We start from the raw sequence: 22,985 nt of genomic DNA, 5'->3' as shown, positions 1-22,985 counted from the left end.
TTCCATACCAAGTATGCCAGTGAGTAGAACTGGGCATGAAAGGATTTACTTATGTATTTTCATTTTTTAATTTTTAAATAATATAATAATGCATTATTATTGTTAAAACCCAACTGAAATGATTAAGCAGTTGCTGACTGAAGATTAGATAAGGACTGGGTCATTTCCCTATTCTCAGAGGTAGATGAACTTCAGTTTCAGGACCTGAAACTTTGACAATTTGGGACCTTATTTAAGAAAAAGAAGAAATTAGGAATAAATTTATGATCCTGTATGATATTTCAGGGTCCTCTATGGCCTCTGGCAGTGACCGTGTTAGGAAAGAGCCCCAGAGAAAGCCTTGTAAAATTCTGTCCATTTCAGTTAATTTATCTCCAGAACGCTTTCTTTCCCTTTTAAAAAAAGTTTCAGCTGTATCGAGGTATAATTAACATGTAAAATCATAGATATTAAAGTGTACATCATGGTGATTTAATATATGCACACATTGTAAAAGGAGTCTCTACACTAATTAATTAATACATCCATCACCTCACATGATTACCTTTTGTGTGTGTGGGGGGGGTGAGACCTTTTAAGTTCTACTCTCTTAACAAATTATCGATTATAGTCACCATGTCTTACATCAGGTCCTCAGACCTGGTGCATTCTATAACTACATGTTTGTTTGTAACCTTTACCATCCTTTCTTTTTTCCCCCGCAACCCCCTCAGCTGGTAACCAGGTAACCACTTTGCTATTTTCTGTTTCTACGAGTTGACTTTTTTTTTTCTTTTTTAGAGATTCAACATGTTAGTAATATCTTTCAGTATTTGTCTTTCTCTGGCTTATTTCACTTAGCATAATGCCCTCGACATCCATCCACGTTGTTGGAAATGGCAGGATTTCCTTCTTTCTCGCAGAGAATAATACTCTTTTGTATATGTATTCATCATATTTCTTTATTCATTTTATCTGTTGATGGACAATTAGGGTTTTTTTTCATATATTAGTTACTGTGAATAATGTTGCATTGAACATGGGAGTGTAGATAGCTCCTTGATATCCTGTTTTCATTTCCTTTGGGTGTATACCTAGAAGTGGGATTGCTAAATCACATAGTAGATTCATTTTTATTTTTTTGAACAGTTTCCAAATTGCTTTCCATAGAAGCTGTACCAATTTAAATACCTACCAACAGTGCACAAGGGTTCCCTTTTTTTCCATATCCTTACCAACAGGTATTATCTCTTGTCTTTTTGTCGATAGGCATTCTAATAGGTGTCAGGTGATATTTCATTGTGTTTTGATTTGCATTTCCTTGATATTAGTGACTTTAAGCACCTTTTCAGGCATTTTTTTTTTTTTTTTTTTTTGCCATTTGTGTGTTTTCTTTGAGGAAGTGTCTATTTGCTTTCTCTGACCATTATTTGTTTTTGTTTTGTTTTTTTACTATTGAGTTCTATGAGTTCTTTACACATATAGGATATTAATCCTTACCTTACCAGATATATGATTTGCAAATATTTTCTCCTGCTCCATAGCTTGCCTTTTCTTTTTTTTGATTTTTTTTTTCCTGTGAAGAAGCTTTTCAGTTTGATGCAGTTCCAACTTTTTAAATTTTTACTTTTGTTGCCTTTGCTTTTGATGTCAAATCCAAAAAGTCATTGCCAAGAATGCAATCGTGAAGTTTATCCTCCATGTTTTCTTCTGGGAGTCTTATGATTTCAGGTCTTATTTACTGATTTTTGTGTTTGGAGTAAGATAGTGGTCTAGTTTCATTATTTTGCACATGGCTGTCAAGTTTTCCCAACATCATTTACTGAAGAGAGTATCCTTTCTCCATTGTATATCATTAACTCCTTTGTCATAAATTAATTGACTATATGCTCATGGTTTTATTCCTGGACTGTCTCTTATGTCCCATTGATCTATATGTCTGTTGTTTTCTTTTTTTTTTAATACGTCTGTTTTTATGCCAATACCATACTATTTGTTTACTACAACTTTTTAATATAGTTTTTTTTTTTAATATAGTTTGAAGTCAGTAAGTGTGATACCTCCAGTTTTATTCTTTGTTCTCAAGATTGTTTTGGCTATTTAGGGTCTTTTGTGATTCCACACAAATATTTTAAAAAATTTTTGTAAACAATGCTATTGGAATTTTGGTAAGGATTGCATTGAAACCATACATTGCTTTGGGTAGTATGGCCATCTTAACAATATTACTTCTTCCAATTCATGAGCACAAAATATCTTTCCATTTATTTGTATCTTCTTCAATTTCTTTCATCAATGTCTTATAGTAATCAGTACATGGGTCTTTCCGCTTGTTTGTTAAACTTATTCCTAGGTATTTTATTCATTGGTGCAATTATGAATGGGATTATTTTCTTAATTTCTCTCTTGTTATTAGTGTATAGAAATACTACTGATATTTGCATATTGATTTTGTTTCCAGTAACTTTACTGAATTTGTTTATTAGTTCTAATATTTTTTTGGTGGCGTTCTTAGGTGTTTCTGTATATATCATGACATCTGTAAAAGATGTCAGTTTTACTCATTTCTGTCTGATTTGGATGACTTTTCTTTTCTTGCCTAATTACTCTAGCTATGACTTCCACTACTATGTTTAATAAAAATTATGAGAGTGGGTCTCCTTATCTTGTTTCTGATCTTAGAGGTAAAGCTTTCAGCTTTTCACTGTTGGATATGATGTTAGCTGTGTGGCTGTCATCTAGGTCTTTGTTGAGATACACTCTTTCTTTACCCAGTTTCTTGAGAGTCATAATTTATATTTCCTTCCTTTTATCTTGTGTATCCATTATTGTATCTATAGTTGTTTTTTAATACTTTTGACTTCTACTCTTTTTTTCAAATGCTCTTTTATTTTTTAAGATTTTATTTATTCATGAGAGAGAGAGAGAGAGAGAGAGAGACAGAGAGAGAGAGAGAGAGGCAGAGACACAGACAGAGGGAGAAGCAGGCTCCATGCAGGGAGCCTGATGTGGGACTCGATCCTGGGTCTCCAGGATCACGCGCTGGGCTGAAGCGGCGCTAAACCGCTGAGCTACCTGGGCTTGCCCCTGACTTCTAATCTTTATGCTAGATTTTTATGTGATTTACCCACTGTTGTTAAAATATTAGAATAATCTGAATTTTATTATATATTTATCTTTAACAGTGAGATTTATTCTTTCATATGTTTTTCTGTTACTAATAAGAGGTATATTTCTGAATGGCAATCACAAAAATCAGGGTGCCAAACTCTTGCAGAAGTTCACTTCAGGGAGGCACTGTCTTTCCAAGCTCAATAAGAACTGTTTTATTGTCTTCTCTAGTCTTCTGGATCTTGTGGACATAAGCCCAATTGGCTCTTAGAGCTAGCTGTTTGGGGGACCCATCTCTCAAGTGGATGCCTTAAGTCTTAGAAGTTGGGGCACTAGATGTTGGATCCAAGCCCTTTCCTTCTCATGGAGAAGCCGGAAGCCATGAATTGCCCTCTGATCACAAGCTTTGATGTCAGAGGGTGAGTTTTATGAGTCTTTCCTACCTGTTTCAATGTAGGTATTTTCTCATTAGCCCTATGTTGTAGGAGTCACTCAGCTAGTTTCTGGATTTCTTTCAGAGGGAAGTAATCTATATGTGGCTGTAGATTTGGTGTGTTCATGAAAGGAGTTGAGTTCAGGAGCCTCCTATGTCACTATCTTGGACTAGAATACAGTCTGATTTTCTTGACTTCTTCCAGCAATAAAATCATATCTGGCAGAGCGTTGCACTTGATGTTACCTTTTGCTTAAATTTATAATTGACTATACTTTGACTTGTTTATGCCAGATAGATGAATTGAAAGGGATATAATGGAGATTACTCACAATTCCTTTAAGGCTTTAATGTTAGTGTAATTTCTTTACACTGAAACACTATTTTGGCCAGGGTTCCACTTGGTCACTTGGACCTTCTTGCCATAATAATTCTTATTCTATGAGTCAGCAAGAAAATGTGAATCCTCAGTCACACACTAACTATATTCCCAACTATACGCTTGAAGATTCATGGAAATAACCACACAGTGGACTTGCTAGATTATTACGAAGCATACTGGGTCAGAGACTCCATATATCATCTAGCCTAGAAGCTTCCTCTCTAACTTGAGAGTTATGCTAGAATTTCAAGCCTTTGGTATCAGTATCATTTTAAATGCTATATCTTAAAGCCTTTGGTTTGTTTATTAATATTTCCCCCAAAGTCTTTTTAAAAGTCTGAGCATTCTTTTTTCCCAATGAAAAGTAACTCTAGTAAAGTACCTAAAACTCCATCTGAGAAAAGATTGAGGGAATATTTGTCTTATGTACTTGTGTTTTTATTGTAGACTTTTCTCAAGGGTTCTGGTTCTGAGAACTGACTTAAATAAAAAGAAAGAGTGTGGAGTCATGACCTTCCTTCCTTCCTTCCTTCCTTCCTTCCTTCCTTCCATTGATCTCATCCCTTTGCTCACCAGTTCTCTATTTTTAGAAAAGTCACAAGTAAAATGTAGTTAACTGTTTGTCTACATTGACCTTTGACACAAATTATTTGTTAGCCATTCCTCGGTCAAGGTACTCTGACTGCTACTCTAGGTTTACTGTCCACAAAATAGTGTATGCCCACCTTGCTTTTGACATTTAAGGTGCTGCCATCGGTCTTCTGCCATTCCCAAGTCCTTTTGATACTAGTAACACTAATTCCATGGCAGCCTCAACTACTGTCAACCATATCCTGCAGAGAACAACTATCAAAGAGTTTCTCACTGTTGCTTTATGAAAGTAAATGTCTTCTGGTCATTCCCAGGAAGAAAAGTTATGTGGTGGGTCCTTCATTCTCATATAATAGTTAAATATTCCAGTTTTTATCATCTGCACTTAATTCAGTGTCGGTTATTGACCTGGTCAAGCATCAAAGAACCATACCAAGGGTATAATAGTACCAGCCTCAAGTGTCTTTGACAGAATATTGAACCTTGAATCATGGGTAAGACCACCATACCAATATATCCTCCCCAATCTGGCCTTATGCTGTAATCCTGTGGTCCAATACCCTCAAGAACTATTCCTTTATATGTCTACCAGTATTTGCTAGTATTAGTCAGGTCCTGTAATTCCTTCAGTAGATAAGTTGTAGTCTTCTAAATAAGGCACTGTACTTCCCCCCTCTCATTGTATTGAGATCTGACATGGGTAGTTACCTCGGAAGCAATAAAAGGTGGTAGAGAATAACCATGAAACAAAGACAAGCTATATCTTGTGATGTCTTTGTAGCATCTGATGGTGATAGGCTATTATTCTCTAGCAAGAAAGAGGTGGCTGCCCTCTGCCAGGCTACAGTGTTCATGAGAAATGTGAGGGTTCAGGATCCTCCATTTATCCACCCAAGTGTTACCACTTTAGATCTCAGGATCGTGATCGTTTTCTCTCAGAGCCCTGACACTGATATGGAAACCCTGTCAGTGCTAGTCATTTATTCTTTTTGTGTGCAGCTCTAGATGCATTCCCTCAAAATAGATGGAATATGTTGACTTTTTTATTCAATTCTGAATAATTTAAGTTGAATTTTTAATTTTAAGAATTATGTGTGTTTTTCTATTAAGTTTCTTTAGGTGATTCTATCACTTTTTAATTTCAATATTTTAACAATACTTTTATTTTTGGAATTCAGCACTTAGTAATAAATGCTTACATTTGTTAAGTGCTTACCCAGTGCTCATCCCTGGACTAGGTGCTTCTACACAAACTCTTTATGTATTCTTTCCCATAGTCCCATGAAGAAACAGAGGAGAACCCAACTATCATATTTGGGTGCCCACTATGTGTCACTTTGTCACAGGCCTTATATATATCAGATGTTGAGAACTGAAAATCTCATTCAGATAATAAATGGCAGAGACTGAGATTCTAAACCAAGCAAGAATCTCCACTACTCACTTTGAGATGAATAATATTTAGAGATAGCCTACAGGGTACGCTATCAATTATAGTTTTTAAAATCTCCCTTTCATTAAGTTTTATCAACAAAAATAATTAGAATGTTGTAGCTTTGGTCAGTATTGAAGGCTTTAAAAAAAGTACTATGAAAATATCTTTCTGGTATTTGTTGAGTTTGGTAGATTAAAGATAGCCACATAATCTTTCATGCTTTTATTAAGAAGAGGGGTTTATATTTCCTCCTCTTGAATCTAAGAAATAAGTTGGAGAGGAGAATGTAAAATTATCTCTATTCATAGATGACATGATCTTATATACAGAAAATCCTAGCAAATTCACAAAAACAGGAGAGCTAATCAATGAATTCAGCAAAGCTGCAGAATACAAAGTCAATATACAAAAATTATACACTAGGAATGAACAGTCCAAAAATGAAATTAAGAAAACAGTTTCATTTATAATAGCATCAAAAAGCAAAAGTATGTAAGATTCACTTTAATCAAAGACTTGTATGCTGAAAACTACAAGACATTCCTGAAAGAAATTAAAGCCAGATCTAAATAAGCGAAAGTCATCTCGTGTTCATGAATTGGAAAGCTTAATATTGTTAAGATGGCAATACTGCAGATTCAGTGCAATCCCTATGAAAGTCTCAATGACATTTTTTTTTAAAACTAAGCAAATCCTAAAATTTATACGGGATTACATTTTTTAAATTCAAATTCAATTTGCCAACATAGAATACCTCATTAGTTTCAGATGTAGTTTTCAATAATTAATCAGATCTTGATAAACAAAGCAAAGTTGATAAACTTATATTTCCTGATTTCAAAATTGTCCAGCAGCTGTGGAAAACCATTTGGTGGTTCCTTAATAAGTTAAACATAAAATTATAGTGTATGATCCAACAATTTCACTCTTAGGTGCATACTCAAAAGGTATTCAAATGCTTGTACATGGATGCTCATAGCAGCACTGCGAAATAGCCAAAAGGTGAAAACAATGCGAATGACCATCAACTGATGAGTTGGTAAAGAAAATATGATATATCTGTACTATGAACTATTATTCAGCCATAAGAAGGAACAAAGTCTACATACATGCTACAAAGTGGGTGAAAATTATGTTACTTATACATCTACCATGTGGATAATATATAATGCTGAGTGAAAGAAGCCAGAAACAAAACACTGAGTATAGTATGATTCTAGTTATATGAAATATTCAGATTGGGTAAATTCATAGAGACAAAGTAGACTAGTGCACTGCAGGGGTTGGCGGTAATAGGGAGTGACTTGGGTGCTGGATTTATATTGGGGATAATAAAAATGTTGTGGATTTTGATAGAGATGATGGTTGCCCAACATTGTGAATGTACTAGATAAAACAGAATAACACACTTAAAAATGGTTAATCTTGTTATGTGAAATTTACTTCAATAATAAAAAAAGTTATTGTACTCTTTTTTTCTTCAAGTAACTTTTTGTATGTACATGAGTAATTTAATTGTAAACTACCCCAAAATATTTTCTAAAACATTCAGGATATGAATTTATTTTTAAATTTTTTCATGGGCCTTCAACTTACAACCCTGAGATCAAGAGTCTCATGCTCTACCAACTGAGCCAGCCAAGAACTCCCAGGATATAAATTTTAAAAATAAAAAGGGAATTTAAAATCAGTATAATAAAAAAATTTTAAAAAGTAAAATCAGCATAATAGCATCTCTAGTAAGGTTCAAAATCACTTACCTTGATGGAATCCCTTTTTCTTTTTTAGTGTTATACACCCAATTGAGCAATACTTTTCTAATAAAGGCAAGCAGTTTTTTGCTTTCAGAATAATGCTTTATTGTCTCAGGACTCATATATCTGAAAAAAAAGAAGCAATCATTAAACGTGCTTTAAAATTTGAGGGATAGATTTAATACAGTATTGTCAAAAAGCAGGAAGATGGTTTTGTTCATTCTTAACTGGGAATAGGATACTTTCATGAGCATAGGTGCAAGTCACAAAGTTGTAGATACAAGTAGATACGTAATTATCAATTTAGATTCTGGGGCTCACTCATTAAAGAGATAGTATAAAAAATTAGAGATACATGATTTAAAATAGAGAGGTCAAGGTTCAGGGAGGAAAAGAATAACATGATTCAACTATTTGGAATTCAAAAACATCCAGCTTTTCATGTTGGACTCCCCATTATCTGATGAGGCAATGAACAAATTACCTCATTAAAGTGTTTGCTCTACAAAATAGACCTGACAGTATCCATGCCCTTTGGGGATAATTAAATAAGAAAGTAAATAGGAAGCATCCAGGCCATCTCACATATCCTCTTATCTCTTTGATTTTACCTTTTGGGCAGGTAGTTGAGGAATTTATGGGGGAAAATACAAGTGGTAAGTAAAGAATTAGTGGTTACTTGGAGAAGTCAGTGGTTCTAAAACCCCAAAAGAGTTTGATAGCACACATCCTATTGTCTCTAGGTTTCTGCTGGTTTTTCTATCAAGATAGCTCATATTTATGTGCTATAATTTGGTCTTGCTTAGCTAAATCCCTTGATTTTCATTATCTTCATCAGCAGGGGGATAGGGTGTTATCCTTGGGTCTGAGGCCCTACTTTTACAGTATGGCTTAATGGGGGCGGGGGGGGGCAAAGGTAGACCTTGTCCTTCCTATTGACTATACTGTTTTTATTCTGAAATTTGAGCAATTTCTCTGCTATGAACAGATGTAATTGAAAAGAAGGAAGTCATTCAATTCTGATTCAATAGAATAATATAGTAATTACATAGGACTTGATTTGTTTCGAATGTTAAAAATATCTATTGAACATATTATGCTTGCTAAAAGCTGGGGAGAAACCATAAACAAATACAGATCTGCTCCCAAGAGTCCAGCAGCCTAGAGTAGTAAAACATGCAAATAACAATTGCAGTAAACTGTAGTGAAGGAGATATGGAGATAATAAACAACAGAGCACTCTGGATCCATTAAGTGGGGGGCATTTAATGTAGTGTTGGGGAATCAGGAAACCTTCCTGAAGGAATTAATGTCCCAACTAAGATCTGGTCATTTCAGTAGTTGATATGAATCCTAAGGTTCTGTGATATCAGTAATCTAGGCTCCTGAATTTCTATTTTTTATCATCACATTCACTTTTAGACCTGACTTGGGAAGACATTTGTGATCTCTTTAACTGGATAGTGAGGCTGCTTAAACTTTGAATGCGAGCTCTGTAATGTATTCGTCAAGTGACTTTGGGTCAACTGTTTTCATCTCTTTGGGCTTCACATTTCTCAACAGCAAGATGAAGATAATACACTTAACTCACAAGACTTTTATAGCGTTAGATTGGTAATACAACATGTTTAGAACTGTGCTTGGCACTGCACTTAATAAATATAAGCTTTCTATTCAAAGAATCCTTTCTCAGGCAATTACACAGGCAGTTAGCAGAGGTCCAATCCCCCAACTCTTTCTTTCTTTAGACTTGTTTTCTTGCCACAGGACACGCCAACGCATGTGGCTACTGATAGGAATGGCCAGCAAATGGCAAAGTCAACTCCAAAGCAGCCCAGCAAAGAGCAAGTACTGAATATAACTGTCATTAACAGGAAGTTCTCTGGGGATTGGAACACCATTCCACTTATCCTATTAGGATAAGTGATACTTATCCCACAGTGCCCGCCATATACTTTTGCACATATTAGTGTGTCATATTTATCTCTTTTATGTAGGACTAAAAAATAATGTATTCTAAAATTTGCCTTATCAGGAATCCTTTCAACACTTGAACTCCCTTCTCCCCACTGTTGACCTCCTTGCTCTAGGTCTTCATAGACATAATTGCTTCTGCCTTCTTGGAAGATTTAAAGAAGAAAAATAAAAGAAATGGGCTGAATTGCTCTACACTGCTTTTTTAAAATATTAGCTTCTCCTGAACAACACAGTGATAATGTTTTTCAGCATGTTATTTACTTATCCATTTAAAAACTTCCGCTGTACACTGTGCATCTGTCTTCTTTAAAGTGTGCATCATGTTGTTTTTAAGTGATCGCATTTGCTCAGCCCTTTTCCCAGTCTTTTTCCCATAAGCATTTGAATGGCCTAGAGCAAAGAGGCAAATAGAGGCTCTTGTCTTTACCCTCATTAATCAAGAAAACAAAATTTAAGTAAGGTGTAGTCTATCTTCCTACCTTGACAGGTATGTCATAAAGATTTGTATGGCTAGGCTTGAAATGGAATTTCTTATACTCTTTGAAATTTATACTTGAACTGCAGTGAGACTGTGCTCCAGCGTCTGACTGCTTTTCTTCCCCCTTCAGACTTTATCCCTCCTCTCTGCCACAAGCCAGTACTTGTGAGTAGACACCATGCTGGCATTTCTCCTAGCTTTCAGGGTATGCACACCAAAGGCCCAGTTTGCTTGTGAAATAGTGGCCCAGGGAAAATGTCCAAGAACGCCTTGCAAAGGAGCTTTGGGACCATTTCAGCAGGGAATTTTGGTGTCTTTAGTTCAGAAGCGTAGTCTAGAACAAGAATGTATGTTACGTTGGGGCTTTGGGTAGACATCATTGTACCTGCATGGCAGTTTAACTCTTTCTCTAGCTTACTCTTATATCCTTCGTCCTTCCAAGGGGATCTGGGGCTACTGTTTAATATGTGGACTTCAAGGAACTCACTTGTGTACTGCAGAGGCTTACAGCAAAAAAAGCTATTACAAAAATATGCTGGGTACTAAGAGAGACTATGCATTGGGAAGATGCGCCTGGAGGAATTAAGGGAGTCTTTGACCTTAGTGAGGCATTCAAGTAGTCTAAAAGGAAAAGTATTTTACCACAGGTCAGCTTTGGGGGCAAAAGGAAAAAGGAAAGAGCATCTCAATTGGAAGAAGCAGCATGTTCAAATGCACAGAAGTCTGAATAAGCAGAACAAGCTAAGAAACTGAAAGTAAGTGATTTGGCCTGATTTGGGGGTGCAGGGCAGGCAGTGACTCACACACATAATACTGGATGATACCAAGTTACCAGAAAGAGCAAGATAACTCACTTGCATAATTCCCTAAAGGCAGGGGCTTAGGATGAAAGCATTCTCTTGCCATATACTTACTTTTCCTTCTTCTCTCCAAAACTTCCTGCTGCACCCACCAGCACCTGGGCTGCACTCTGGGATAGAGTCTCGTTCCTGTATTGTCTCTGGTAGCTTGCCTAAAAGAAATGTGCAGTCAAATTATTATATAGGATGGATAACAAAAACAACTTAGTATTCCCTTTATGGAAAAGCAGTCTGTGAGAGAGAAGTCGAAGTCCTTAAATAATCTAGTACCTTTATAAAAAAAAAGTTTTTATGGAATCCAGACCTTGAGATCAGTGCAGAAGGTCTGTCTCAGCTTTGGGTAAAATCAAACTGGCTCTGTAGGCAACTAGGTTCCTTAATAAGGCCTTCAAAAATAAGTGGAGTTCTATGGCCAAAAAAATGTGGGAAGTTCCTGATCCAAGTATATCCCTATTTTAACACTTTATAGTGCATACTAGAAAATTCAAGGCTCTGAAAAATCCTGTAGTAGAGAATCCTGGTTTATATCTTTCACTTCATTTTTCTAAATATTTCGACAATGCTACTCTATTTTCTCCAGTCTGGTATAAGCATTAAATGAGTTGTCACTGTTGTACAGAAAACAGTCATTTGTTCATTTGGTCCATATCCTGAGAGCTCACTTTGCTTCAGGCACTATGTCTGGTACTGGAGAAACCACTATCTGACACTGCCCTGCCTCAGTGTGCTGCACACTGTTAAAAATCACTGTACAGACCAACTTCCTAAATTGAAATGTATGATGTAACAAAAGACTTTTGCTTCCATAGAACACATCCTGTCTGCAGGATCATTTATGGATATTAAAACGCAGTTTTGCTCTTGAGGGATACCAGAAAAGGATAAATTTAATTTTAAGAATGAGGGAACAAAAGATTATTTGCCATAATACAGTGATTCAACAGAGTAACATTCTTCTTCTTAAACTTCATTGCAATATTTATGAAATAACATGAGATTAACATATTTTCCTTTTTTAATAATAAATTTATTTTTTATTGGTGTTCAATTTGCCAACATACAGAATAACACCCAGTGCTCATCCCATCAAGTGCCCCCCTCAGTGCCCGCCACCCAGTCACCCCCATCCCCCGCCCTCCTCCCCTTCCACTACCCCTAGTCCGTTTCCCAGAGTTAGGAGTCTATTTTTTTCAATATCCTCTAAGGTAAACACCATAGTTTGTAGAAAAATAAGGAAGCTGCAAGTAAATATGGAACTCATGAAAGCTTAGCAACAGAAATGACAAAACAGGTCCTAGAAAAATGTTAATTCCAAAATGATCATTCACACCCAAATATAAGAAGAATTTAGAGAATGGTTGATTCCTTCAAATAACTGCCATTTATTGAGCTCTTTGCCATACTATAAAATTAGCTGATTTATGTGTATATTACACAGAATTATTTAATTCTTGCAGAGAATCTATGGGGAAGATATTCTAATCTCTATTTCATAATGAGAAAGCTGAGGCTCAAAGAATTAAGTATTTTTCCCAAGATCACATTACTCAGTTCTCTCTGAATTTAAAGACTGTCTCCCCTTCCCTCTGCCAGGCCCCCAAGATGGTTGGGGGATATTGTGTCTCCTATACCACCATCTCATCATGTTGTGCTTCCTCTCCTAATGTACAATAATACAGAGGATATCGCCCCAGATAACAATAAATGGCTGAGATTTAAGTAAAAGCTCTCAAAGCTTTGAAAGCTGTAACTAGTAACAGTTGGAGCAGTGAGCATTAGAATTGAGGTTACAGAAAAAAAATCAACAAACCTCAATTTCTTTCAGAAGTGTTCTGTAGTTTTTAGGGTATAGATCCTTTACCTCTTTGGTTAGGTTTATTCCTAGGTATCGTATGCTTTTGGGTGCAATTGTAAATGGGATTGACTCCTTAATTTCTCTTTCTTCAGTCTCATTGTTAGTGTAAACTACAGAACACTTCTGAAAGAAATTGAGGAAGACACAAAGAGATGGAAAAATATTCCATGCTTATGGATTGGAAGAATTAATATTGTGAAACTGTCAATGTTACACTTAATGCAATCCCTATCAAAATATCATGGACTTTCTTTAGAGAGTTGGAACAAATCATCTTAAGATTTGTGTGGAATCAGAAAAGACCCCAAATAGCCAGGGAAATATTAAAAAAGAAAACCAGAGCTGGGGGCATCACAATGCCAGATTTCAGGTTGTACTACAAAGCTGTGGTCATCAAGACAGTGTGGTACTGGCACAAAAACAGACACATGGATCCATGGAACAGAATAGAGAATCCAGAAGTGGACCCTCAACTTTATGGTCAACTAATATTCGACAAAGCAGGAAAGACTATCCACTGGAAAAAAAAGTCCCTTCAATAAATGGTGCTGGGAAAATTGGACATCCACATGCAGAAGAATAAAACTAGGTCATTCTCTTATACCACACACAAAGATAAACTCAAAATGGATGAAAGATCTAAATGTGAGACAAGATTCCATCAAAATCCTAGAAGAGAACACAGGCAACACCCTTTTTGAACTTGGCCACAGCAATTTCTTGCAAGATACATCCATAAAGGTAAGAGAAACAAAAGCAAAAATGAATTATTGGGACTTAGTCAAGATAAAAATCTTCTGCATAGCAAAAGAAACAGTCAACAAAACTAAAAGACAACCTCCAGAATGGGAGAAGATATTTGCAAATGACCTATCAGATAAAAGGCTAGTATCCAAGATCTATAAAGAACTTATTAAACTCAACACCAAAGAAACAAACAATCCAATCATGAAATGGGCAAAAGACATGAACAGAAATCTCACAGAGGAAGACATAGACATGGCCAACCAGCACATGAGAAAATGCTCCGCATCACTGGCCATCAGGGAAATACAAATCAAAACCACAATGAGGAGGGGTTTTCAGGAAACATGGAAGCAGCGGTGACAGTTGGAATTTAAGCATTTTTGTGACGGTCTCTGGGTTCCCTGTGAGAGGAAAGGGGAGGATGCTGCTGGAATCATCTTCCTCTTCAATGCCACTATCCTTCCCTCCTCCCTTACCCTCAGGACCAGATAGTATTACTGACTCTTCCCCACCCCCAATGTCTTACATCACTTCCCAGGAGATGAAGTGTATTCTTCACTGGTTTGCCAGTTGGTCAGGTCCCCAGGATGAACGTTTCCTACAGGACCTGGTAGCTATGGCAGTGCCAGGAAAATTACAGCCATTGCTGGAAGGGCTGGAGCAGCTTAGTGTGTCCAGAGCAAACCGACCACCTTGTATCTTTGAGTGCCAGCTACGTCTTTGGGATCAGTGGTTTCGAGGTTGGGCTGAGCAGGAGTGCAATGAATTTGTCAGGCAGCTGGAGGTCAGTGAGCCAGACTTCGTGACAAAGTTTTACCAAGCAGTGGCTGCTACAGCTGGTAAAGACTGATGGACATTAAAATCAAAGAAGATAATCACAGCTGATGGAGCCACAGCTTTACTGTGAGAACTTCAAATGTGTCACTTAAAGGTCTAGGGATGGTATTCCAATCAGCTGATTGAACTTGTTGACCTGTACAGGCTTGATTATATCTTTGGAGGCGGGGAAGGGCAGAGGGAGAGAGAGAATCTTAAGCGGGATCCATGCCCCACACTAAGCCTGATTTAAGTGGGCTTCATTTCACAATCCTGAGATCATGACCTGAGCCGAAATCAAGAGTTGGATGCTTAACCGACGGAGCCACCCACGTGCCCCAAGCCTTGGTTATTTCAATGTTAAAAGCCTATCAGCTGGACTGCTCACATAAATGTTTTCCATCCAAGTAAATCCAGTCTGCCTCCTGGCTTGCTCCTTTCTACATATCAGACTCTGAAGAATTCCGTGGCTTCTTTTGCAAGTTTAATGAGAGGGAACCTACACATTATAACTCAAGCATTAAAAAAAAAATAATAACCCAAGCATATTGCTGGCCCATGGGGCTTTTAAGTAGAGCTTTTCTACTCCAGAAGCAGGAGAGAAGGACAATACAAGGTCATGTTTTTATAGTTCAACTGGATTAACATGGTTGGTTTCACTGCCCTTTCCAGATTCTGGCATAATTGTGTGACATGCCAACTATTAGCTTTCCTAGTGATGATTTTGTAAAATTATGAAAAAATCAGGAGAGGGAAACAATTAGTTACTCCTTCCACACTGATGTTTGTTTGAATCCAAATAGCAATGACTTCTAAAGTATATGTGATATTCTTGGAACTGGTAATAGATTCCTATTCTGTAAATTTGCTCTGTGATATGAAAACAAGTGACACTCTATAGGTTAAAGGGTTTATTTTTTGTATCAAAATAAAGAATCCTCAGGAAAAAAAAAAACCCACAATGAGATACCACCTCACACCAGTGAGAATGGTAAAAATTAACAAGATGGGAAACAACAAATTTTGGAGAGGATGTGGAGAAAGGGGAACCCTCTTGCACTGTTGGTGGGAAGGTGAACTGGTGCAGCCACTCTGGAAAACTGTGTGGAGGTTCCTCAAAGAGTTAAATAGATCTGCCCTACAACCTAACAATTGCACTGCTGGGGATTTACCCCAAAGTTACAGATGCAGTGAAACACTGAAACAACTGCACCCCAATGTTTATAGCAGCAATGTCCACTGTGGAATGAGCCTCAGTGTCCATCGAAAGATGAATAGATAAAAAAGTTGTGGTCTATGTATACAATGGAATATTCCTCAGCCATTAGAAATGACAAATACCCACCATTTGCTTTTACGTGGATGGAACTGGAGGGTATTATGCTGAGTGAAGTAAGTCAATCGGAGAAGGACAAACATTATATGGTCTCATTCATTTGGGGAATATAAGAATTAGTGAAAGGGAATAAAGGGAAAGGAGAGAAAATGAGTGAAAATATCAGTGAGGGAGACAAAACATGAGAGACACCTAACTCTGGGAAACGAACAAGGAGTAGTGGAAAGGGAGGTGGGCGGGGGTTGGGGTGACTGGGTGATGGGCACTGAGGGGGGCATTTGGCGGGATGAGCACTGGGTGTTATGCTATATGTTGGCAAATTGAACTCCAAAATAAAATTTAAAAAACAAACAAACAAAAAACCAAAATCAACAAACCAAGGTAAACATGAAAATACTTCTAGAACAAAGAAGGGCTTAAAAGATGCAAGATGAGATAAAGAGCTGGAGAGCAGAGCAGAAAGATCCAACCTACTTAAAAAAAAAAAAAAAAAGGATTTCCTTGTTAAGACCCAATACAGAGCACAAAATCAAAAAAGATATAATGGTAGAAAACAAATATTTAGGGCAAAAAATAAAAAAAAGGTATGTGGAATGCATATTGCAGAAAACAGAATATCACAAGCAGAGAAAAATATAAGAGGTCTTGCGATTAGCATTTTCCTCTTTTGCAAATGGGGAGAATAAAGACTAAAAAGAATAATTCATGAATCATATAATTAATGAAAGCAAGACTCAAAATGGAGGCTTCTGTATTGGTTTTGAGAGTTCTTGAATACCGTATCTTCCTGAGTTAAATTAAAACTCTGGAAGTAACTCAAAGATATAATATCATAAAATTTGCTGGTGGAACAAAGCATCATATAGGTTCATCCTTCATGGCACTGCCTCATTTGCTTAGAGAAATTATTTAGGTCCTTGGAAAAGGTGCCTTTGAGAGCCAACCTCTTTGCCACGTCTTAATGCTGAAGAGAGAACAATTTTACCCTATAGACTTTCCATTTCCCAAGTTAGATTGAACACGTAGAATGCTTGAAATCCTGTATGACTGGAATAGCCAAGACATGGATGAGAGCTCCATATGCAATGAGGAAAGCTCAACATGAACATTTTGAAAGCAGGAGTCATGGCAATGAGTCGTGATCTTGACCTGGATAGTAAATGGCAACTAAGCTAATAGCAATTTCGCACAGAATCTACTATGCTGTGGTGCCACAGAATTTCTCTAACTTTTGTCCAAGATTTGATATGATAAATACTACTCTCTGCTTACAGTTATTAGCAGAGTTGGTGGTATCTTTCATGAAGAAATGACGTGGACCCAGAGATGGGCAGTGTCGTAGAAATGGCTGCGTACCTGAAGGTTGAGTTCAGCTGTAATTCCTGACATTGGAATCTGTGAAATTCCCAAATCCTCTTAATAAAATACCTTTTACTCAGGCTATTTTGGATGGATCTATTTTTCTTTTCCTTTTTTTGGCAGTCAAACAGATTCCTAAGACAATGCCAAACTTCCCTGTACCTTTGTAGCAATCTATTAAGTTATGCAGGTAAGCATAATCAAGATGTTGTTAGCAAAGGAGAAATTTTTCAGTATAATTTGAAACAAAATATTATTTTAAAAGTGCATGATCAGTACTAACGATTTGTGCCGACAAGAGACGCCTGTTGGCCAGTTCCATTGCTTCAATGTTAAGGGTCTCATCTATTTCCCTGTTACAGTCTAGACATTTCACCTTTTGATGTTCTGTTGTGTCTCCTTGACTCAACTAAGTGAAACAGAAATAAAAGCAAAACAAAACACACAAATATTAACATATTTTTTAGCATAACCCTCAAGTAATTCATGTAAAAATTTGGTTTGAAAAATGATAGAAAATCTTCTAGATACAGAAAAAGTGTTCAGGTGAGTTTTCTCATTTCACAGTTATCTAGGAGGTAAACTAATTGCTAGTGTTGAGGGAAGAGACTTGTATTTTTACCTTTACATGGTGTCTCTAACAATTTATAAAAGCTACCATATATGGGATCCCACTTTAAACCAATGGTTCAGAAAGTGTGGTCCCCAGCAGCCTCAGCATCACCTGGAAATTGTTAGAGATGTACATCTCAGACCCCAACTCAGACTTGCTGAATCAGAGAGTCTGGGACAGAGGGCAGCAATCTGTGTTTTGTACAAATCCATTCCGTGATTCTTGTTGCCACTAAAATTTGACAATCACTGCCTTAACCTAATAACTTAAGGTAAAGTAGAAAGTGAACTTAGCATTGGGAGTTGGGGATTATGGATAAATTCATTTAACAGATAAAAAAAAGCTGAAGTTTAGAGAAAATAAAAGATTTGCTCAAGATCCCAAAGCTATTTATTAAGTTTACAAAGCTAGGACACAAACCCAGATTTTCTGAATCCAAATCCAATCTATTAAGCAATCTATTTGTAACACCATAATATCCCCCATGTTTGATCATCTGTTTTCCAAAACAGATCAAGCATCAGAGGGAGGGCCTCAATCTTGATTTTGCACTAGAATCAGCTGGGTAAATGGAACAAAAAAATATATGCCTGGGACTACCTCAGACTATCTGCATTAGAATCTCCTGATTGGGGACTGGGGAATAAAGTCATATTTTAATAAGCTTTCTAGGTTGGCAAAAGGCCACAGTCAGCAATTGGGAGCTACTACAGAAAATAATTGGATTTGACTTGGTACTTGTCATATCCAGAAATCCTGGCAGTATTCCTGTAGGCATAGGGCTTGGTTCCGAGTCCCCATCTGGAGCTTCAAGCACTGGTTAGTGGGCATAAAGTGGATTTGGGGGAATCCTATTTTACAGAAACCAATTATCTATGTCTCTACTCCTAGAAGTTGATTCCTCATATTGTATGATGCAGCAAAACATTGCAAAAACTGCAACATACAGTATGCATTGAAATATTATTACATTGAGGGCGCCTGGGTGGCTCAGTCCTGAGATGGAGTCCGGGGGTCAAGGCTGGGCTCTTAGCTCAGTGGGGAGCCTGCTTCTCCCTCTCCCTCTGCCTGCTGCTCCCGCTGCTTGTGCTCTCTCTCTCTGTCAAATAAATAAATAAAACCTTAAAAACAACAACAACAACATTACATTGAAAACTGGACCTAACGTAGGAGATAGCAAAGAAGCAGTAGCATTTGAGAAAATTCCAGAACAGCTTTTATTATTTCTCTTTATGGCAGCTATGAGATGACTGGGGAGTTACATGCCCTTCAATGAATGAGAAGTCTGAACACAGAGTTTCTAGAGTATGTCACAGAAGCAGGAGGTGACATCTCACGATACTGGCTTTGAATTCTATTTCATATCAAAATATAATATTCATCATAAGTGAGGGGCTAGCAAGTGCTTGGCATATATACTAGTATAAACAAATGCTAAATAAACACTGAACAAAAGCACCTGTCCACTGTCAATCTGGTAAAAAACCAGCCATTATCTAAGGCTCACTCTCCTGTCTTATGACATCTTTTGTAGGGAGCTCCAATGCATTGCTCCTTCTTTTGAATTTACAACACTAAGATTCCCTCCTTGCCGTTATGACAGTGGGTTACCGATACAACTTCTCTGTCAATTACAAGTATTAGAAATTTTGAATTAATATTTATAACATTTAGACTTACTCGAGGTAAGTGATATCCACTTTGAAGGAGTAAATAAAAGATAGGACTTGCTTACCGCATATGGGTTTTGAAGTCTAATTGCCTTCTCAACCATATTCCAATCTGCATTAGCAAGATCTTTGTCAAATTTGAGTGCAGAGGCTGCAGATTTGGTTAGCTCTTGAAAGTGTTGAAATGTACAGTGAAGTGATTTATATTTTGTTGACGTGACATCATGAAGACCTTTGGTACAAAGAGTGTGTTTTATCAATAATAAAGACACCACCATTTTGATATGGATTATAAAGTTTCCTTTTGTTCTTACTGCCACCAAGTGTGTTTTATTTAAGTTAGAGACTCAGCATAAATTGTCTAATAATAGAAACATTAACAATTTCAAGCTTTTCTATTTTCATACTCCTCAAAAAGACCGAGGTACATAAAAATAACAGTAATAGTTAATATTTATTGAGTGCTTACAATATGCCAAGAAATCACATCTCAGCACCTTGCATCTTGAACATATTAAGTCTTTCATTACTTTACCCACCTTTTAAAAGACCCTTTTCCCAGTTTGATAGATGAGGGGACAGAAGAATAGAGGTGTGATGATTAATTTTATGTGTCAACTTGACTGGGCTACACGATACCCAGATATTTGGTAACATTATTCTAGGTGTGTTTGTGAAGGGGTTTCTGGATAAGAATAACATTTACATGGGTAGACTGGGTAAAGCAGATTGCTCTCCTCGTCGTGGGCAGCCCTCATCCAAACCACTCTGTCTGCCTCATGGTCTTTGAGTTGGGACATCAGTCCTCTCCTGCCTTTGCATTTGGACAGGAACTTACACTTTTGGCTTTCCTGGTTCTCAGACTTCTGGACTATAGATCTTGGGACTTCTCAGCTTTCATAATCACGTAAGCCGATTTCTTATAATAAGGTCACATATATATATATATATACATACATACATACACAGAGTAGATGATACATAAATATATAGGAGATATCCATGGAGGAGATATATATCTGTGTATATTTATACTTCTTACATATACATCCCTGGTATATGTATCCCCTATATATGTATAAATATACAGAATGTATGTAGGATACATATGTAGGAGGTATTGATATAGATATATGCATATACATATCCTATCTAAATGTAATACTGTGTATATATATGATAAATATATGCGATATATATTTATCTCCAGATCTCATTAAGGTTTGAAAGACTCTTTGTATCAGACACAAATTTCTTTTTATGAGCCATAGAAGTTTCCTTGGAAAGCAATAATGTTCAGTGAGCAAATTTTCTCTGCTCTCAGTGCAAGTAAACAAATGCTCCACAATAAGAATTTTAAGCTTATTTAGCTACTAAGTAGAACAAATGTACTCTTTGTGAAACCTCCCCTCTTTAATCTTTTCTTCCCAATTTACTATGTTAAAGCTCAGAGAATTTGAAAAAAAAAGAAAAGAAAAAAGATTTTTTGCAAATACAAGGAATGAAGATAGATTGGGGCATGCAATGTCATCCATAAAGATGAAGTCTCACACTGATTAAAAGTGGCATTGGGATGAAAGATCTGTGTAAAAGAAAGGGTGATAGAGCAGTTGGGAGTATAATGAATTAAAAGCATCAGGGCCAGGCAGCCCAGGTGGCTCAGCGGTTTAGCGCTGCCTTCAGCCCAGGGTGTGATCCTGGGGTCCCAGGATCTGCATGGAGCCTGCTTCTCCCTCTGCCTGTGTCTCTGCCTCTCTCTCTCTGTCTCTCATAAATAAATAAAATCTTAAAAAAACAAAACAAACAAACAAAACATGAGGGCCATTTGCTTCTAGTTCCTCAACTGCCATTACCTTGTTGCATGATCTTGGGGAGGAACTTTTTACTCTCTAGATCTCCATTTTTCCCTTGTTAACAAGTAGAGGATGAAAACAGGCATATTGCACAATCCAACTGCCTCCTACGACTGCTATTTCTGCTTCTATGCTCCTCATACCCAGCAATCAGTTATCCACAGAACTCGAGTTAACCATATAATTATATTTACTTGTTTAAAACTGGTCAAGGAACTCTTTTTGCCCTTAGAATAAAAATCTTAACATCCAAGGCCCTTCACTACGTAATTCCTTCCTACCTCTCCATCTGTACTTTCTCTACTACCTGCCTTGTTCTCAAAAGGTCAAACTCTCTTTCCTTAAACACATTCAGCTTCTAGCTTCCTCAGGAACCTAGCACTCATTTTATTTTCTATCTTATTTATGTGTGATTTGTTTACTTTGATGCACACAAGACCATAATGCATCATTGTCAGTTAGAATAGTGCCTGGCAGATAGGAGGCTTTCAATAAAAGTTTGTTGAATAATTAAATAAACTTATTGTATTACTTATTTAAATTAGACCAATGTAAACAAGTATCTTTTTATACAAGCTTATTGGCCTAAACTGTTCATATACTTTTATACAGAGATCCAATTTTCTCTTCAATTAGATATACTGTTGATTTTTACTTATGCAGATGCTTTCTTCATCATTAGTAATTCTTTGGCATATTTAGAATGTCTGTTTCTTCACTCAGTGTTAGTAATTAGTAGGGCTTACCTAATTTACTAACTGCAATTGGCAAAATAAATCTATTGACAATCAACGTAACCAAGCATACTGAAACTCCATGAAATAGTATCTAGAATAGAAAGAAAAATACAAAGTAAGTATTCATGACAATTTCTTATAACATATTCTATATTTAAATTCAGCTAAATTGTACTAAGTCAAAAAGTCCTCGTAGTAGGAAAGAATTTGAACATCAGGCATGTTAAAGTGCTCTGGGGATTCTCAATTTTCCTGAATATGTTTTATCCATCTTTTTGGAACCAAATCAAAACTCAGGAAACATGATTTGACAAGTAAACATACATTTATAGAGACACTGAAAAAAAAAGGCTTTTCCTTAAATTCCATTGCTGTACTTCTTAGATCTTGGGAATATGCCTGTACTTTATCAATTCTTATTCACTATACACACCACCATGTGCATAGCCATTCTGTGTTCAACATTACCATCCATAGCAAATAATTATCATCTGAGAAAAGAGAACCCATCAGCGTTCTTGATAGGTTGGCTTCACCTCATATTTTGCCTCTCTGCATCCCTTCATTGTCAGGAAGGAGGAGCAATTATGTCTTTGGTGCCACTTGATTCTTTTTTTTTCTACCTGTATTCCAAGTTGAAACAATAGTTTTCAATCTAAGACTGCACACTTCTATTGATTTACATAGCTCCAACTTCTAGAATTTATGCTATACCCTTAGCCAGTCCTGTTTTTTGGCTACAGATGGAGGTTAGAGACAGAGCATGAAACCACAACAGAAGCCTTCCAGGCTGCACATTAGAATCATTGGGAAACTTTAACATAATAGTGCCCAGGATGCTCCCACTGAATATTCTGATTTACTCAAGGGTGGAGCCCAAGCATTAGTAATTAGAAAAACCGAGGTATAATGTACATACTTGAAATGCACTTGTGTTCCCTTTGATAAATTTTTGACATTGCATACATTCACATAACCCTCAACCCCATCTAGAAGTAC

General features: G+C 36.7%; 2 protein-coding genes across 2 annotated transcripts in view; one reads left to right on the top strand and one right to left on the bottom strand.

The window, feature by feature from the left end:
* The window catches only part of SLC9C1 (solute carrier family 9 member C1), an 81,594-nt gene that overhangs the window by 28,860 nt on the left and 29,749 nt on the right, over positions 1-22,985 (bottom strand). The window contains 5 exon segments of the mRNA XM_077884432.1: positions 7,692-7,811; positions 11,055-11,152; positions 17,397-17,522; positions 19,462-19,628; positions 21,996-22,077. Of these exon segments, the coding sequence (XP_077740558.1) occupies positions 7,692-7,811; positions 11,055-11,152; positions 17,397-17,522; positions 19,462-19,628; positions 21,996-22,077 (593 nt within the window).
* Positions 13,938-14,609, top strand: LOC144305060 (uncharacterized protein C14orf119 homolog). Its single transcript, XM_077883754.1, has one exon. The coding sequence runs from the start codon at positions 14,024-14,026 to the stop codon at positions 14,450-14,452; it is 429 nt and encodes a 142-aa protein (XP_077739880.1). The 5' UTR covers positions 13,938-14,023; the 3' UTR covers positions 14,453-14,609.

Source organism: Canis aureus, chromosome 35 (genome assembly GCF_053574225.1).
Source record: "Canis aureus isolate CA01 chromosome 35, VMU_Caureus_v.1.0, whole genome shotgun sequence".
In the NCBI taxonomy this organism is placed as follows: Eukaryota; Metazoa; Chordata; class Mammalia; order Carnivora; family Canidae; genus Canis; species Canis aureus.
The sequence above is the reverse complement of the archived record's forward strand: the minus strand, read 5'-3'. Positions and strand labels throughout refer to the sequence as shown.

What these genes read in the sequence shown, in the direction of transcription:
- LOC144305060 (XM_077883754.1), top strand. Translation starts at nt 14,024, where the DNA reads ATGCTGCTGGAATCATCTTCCTCTTCAATGCCACTATCCTTCCCTCCT.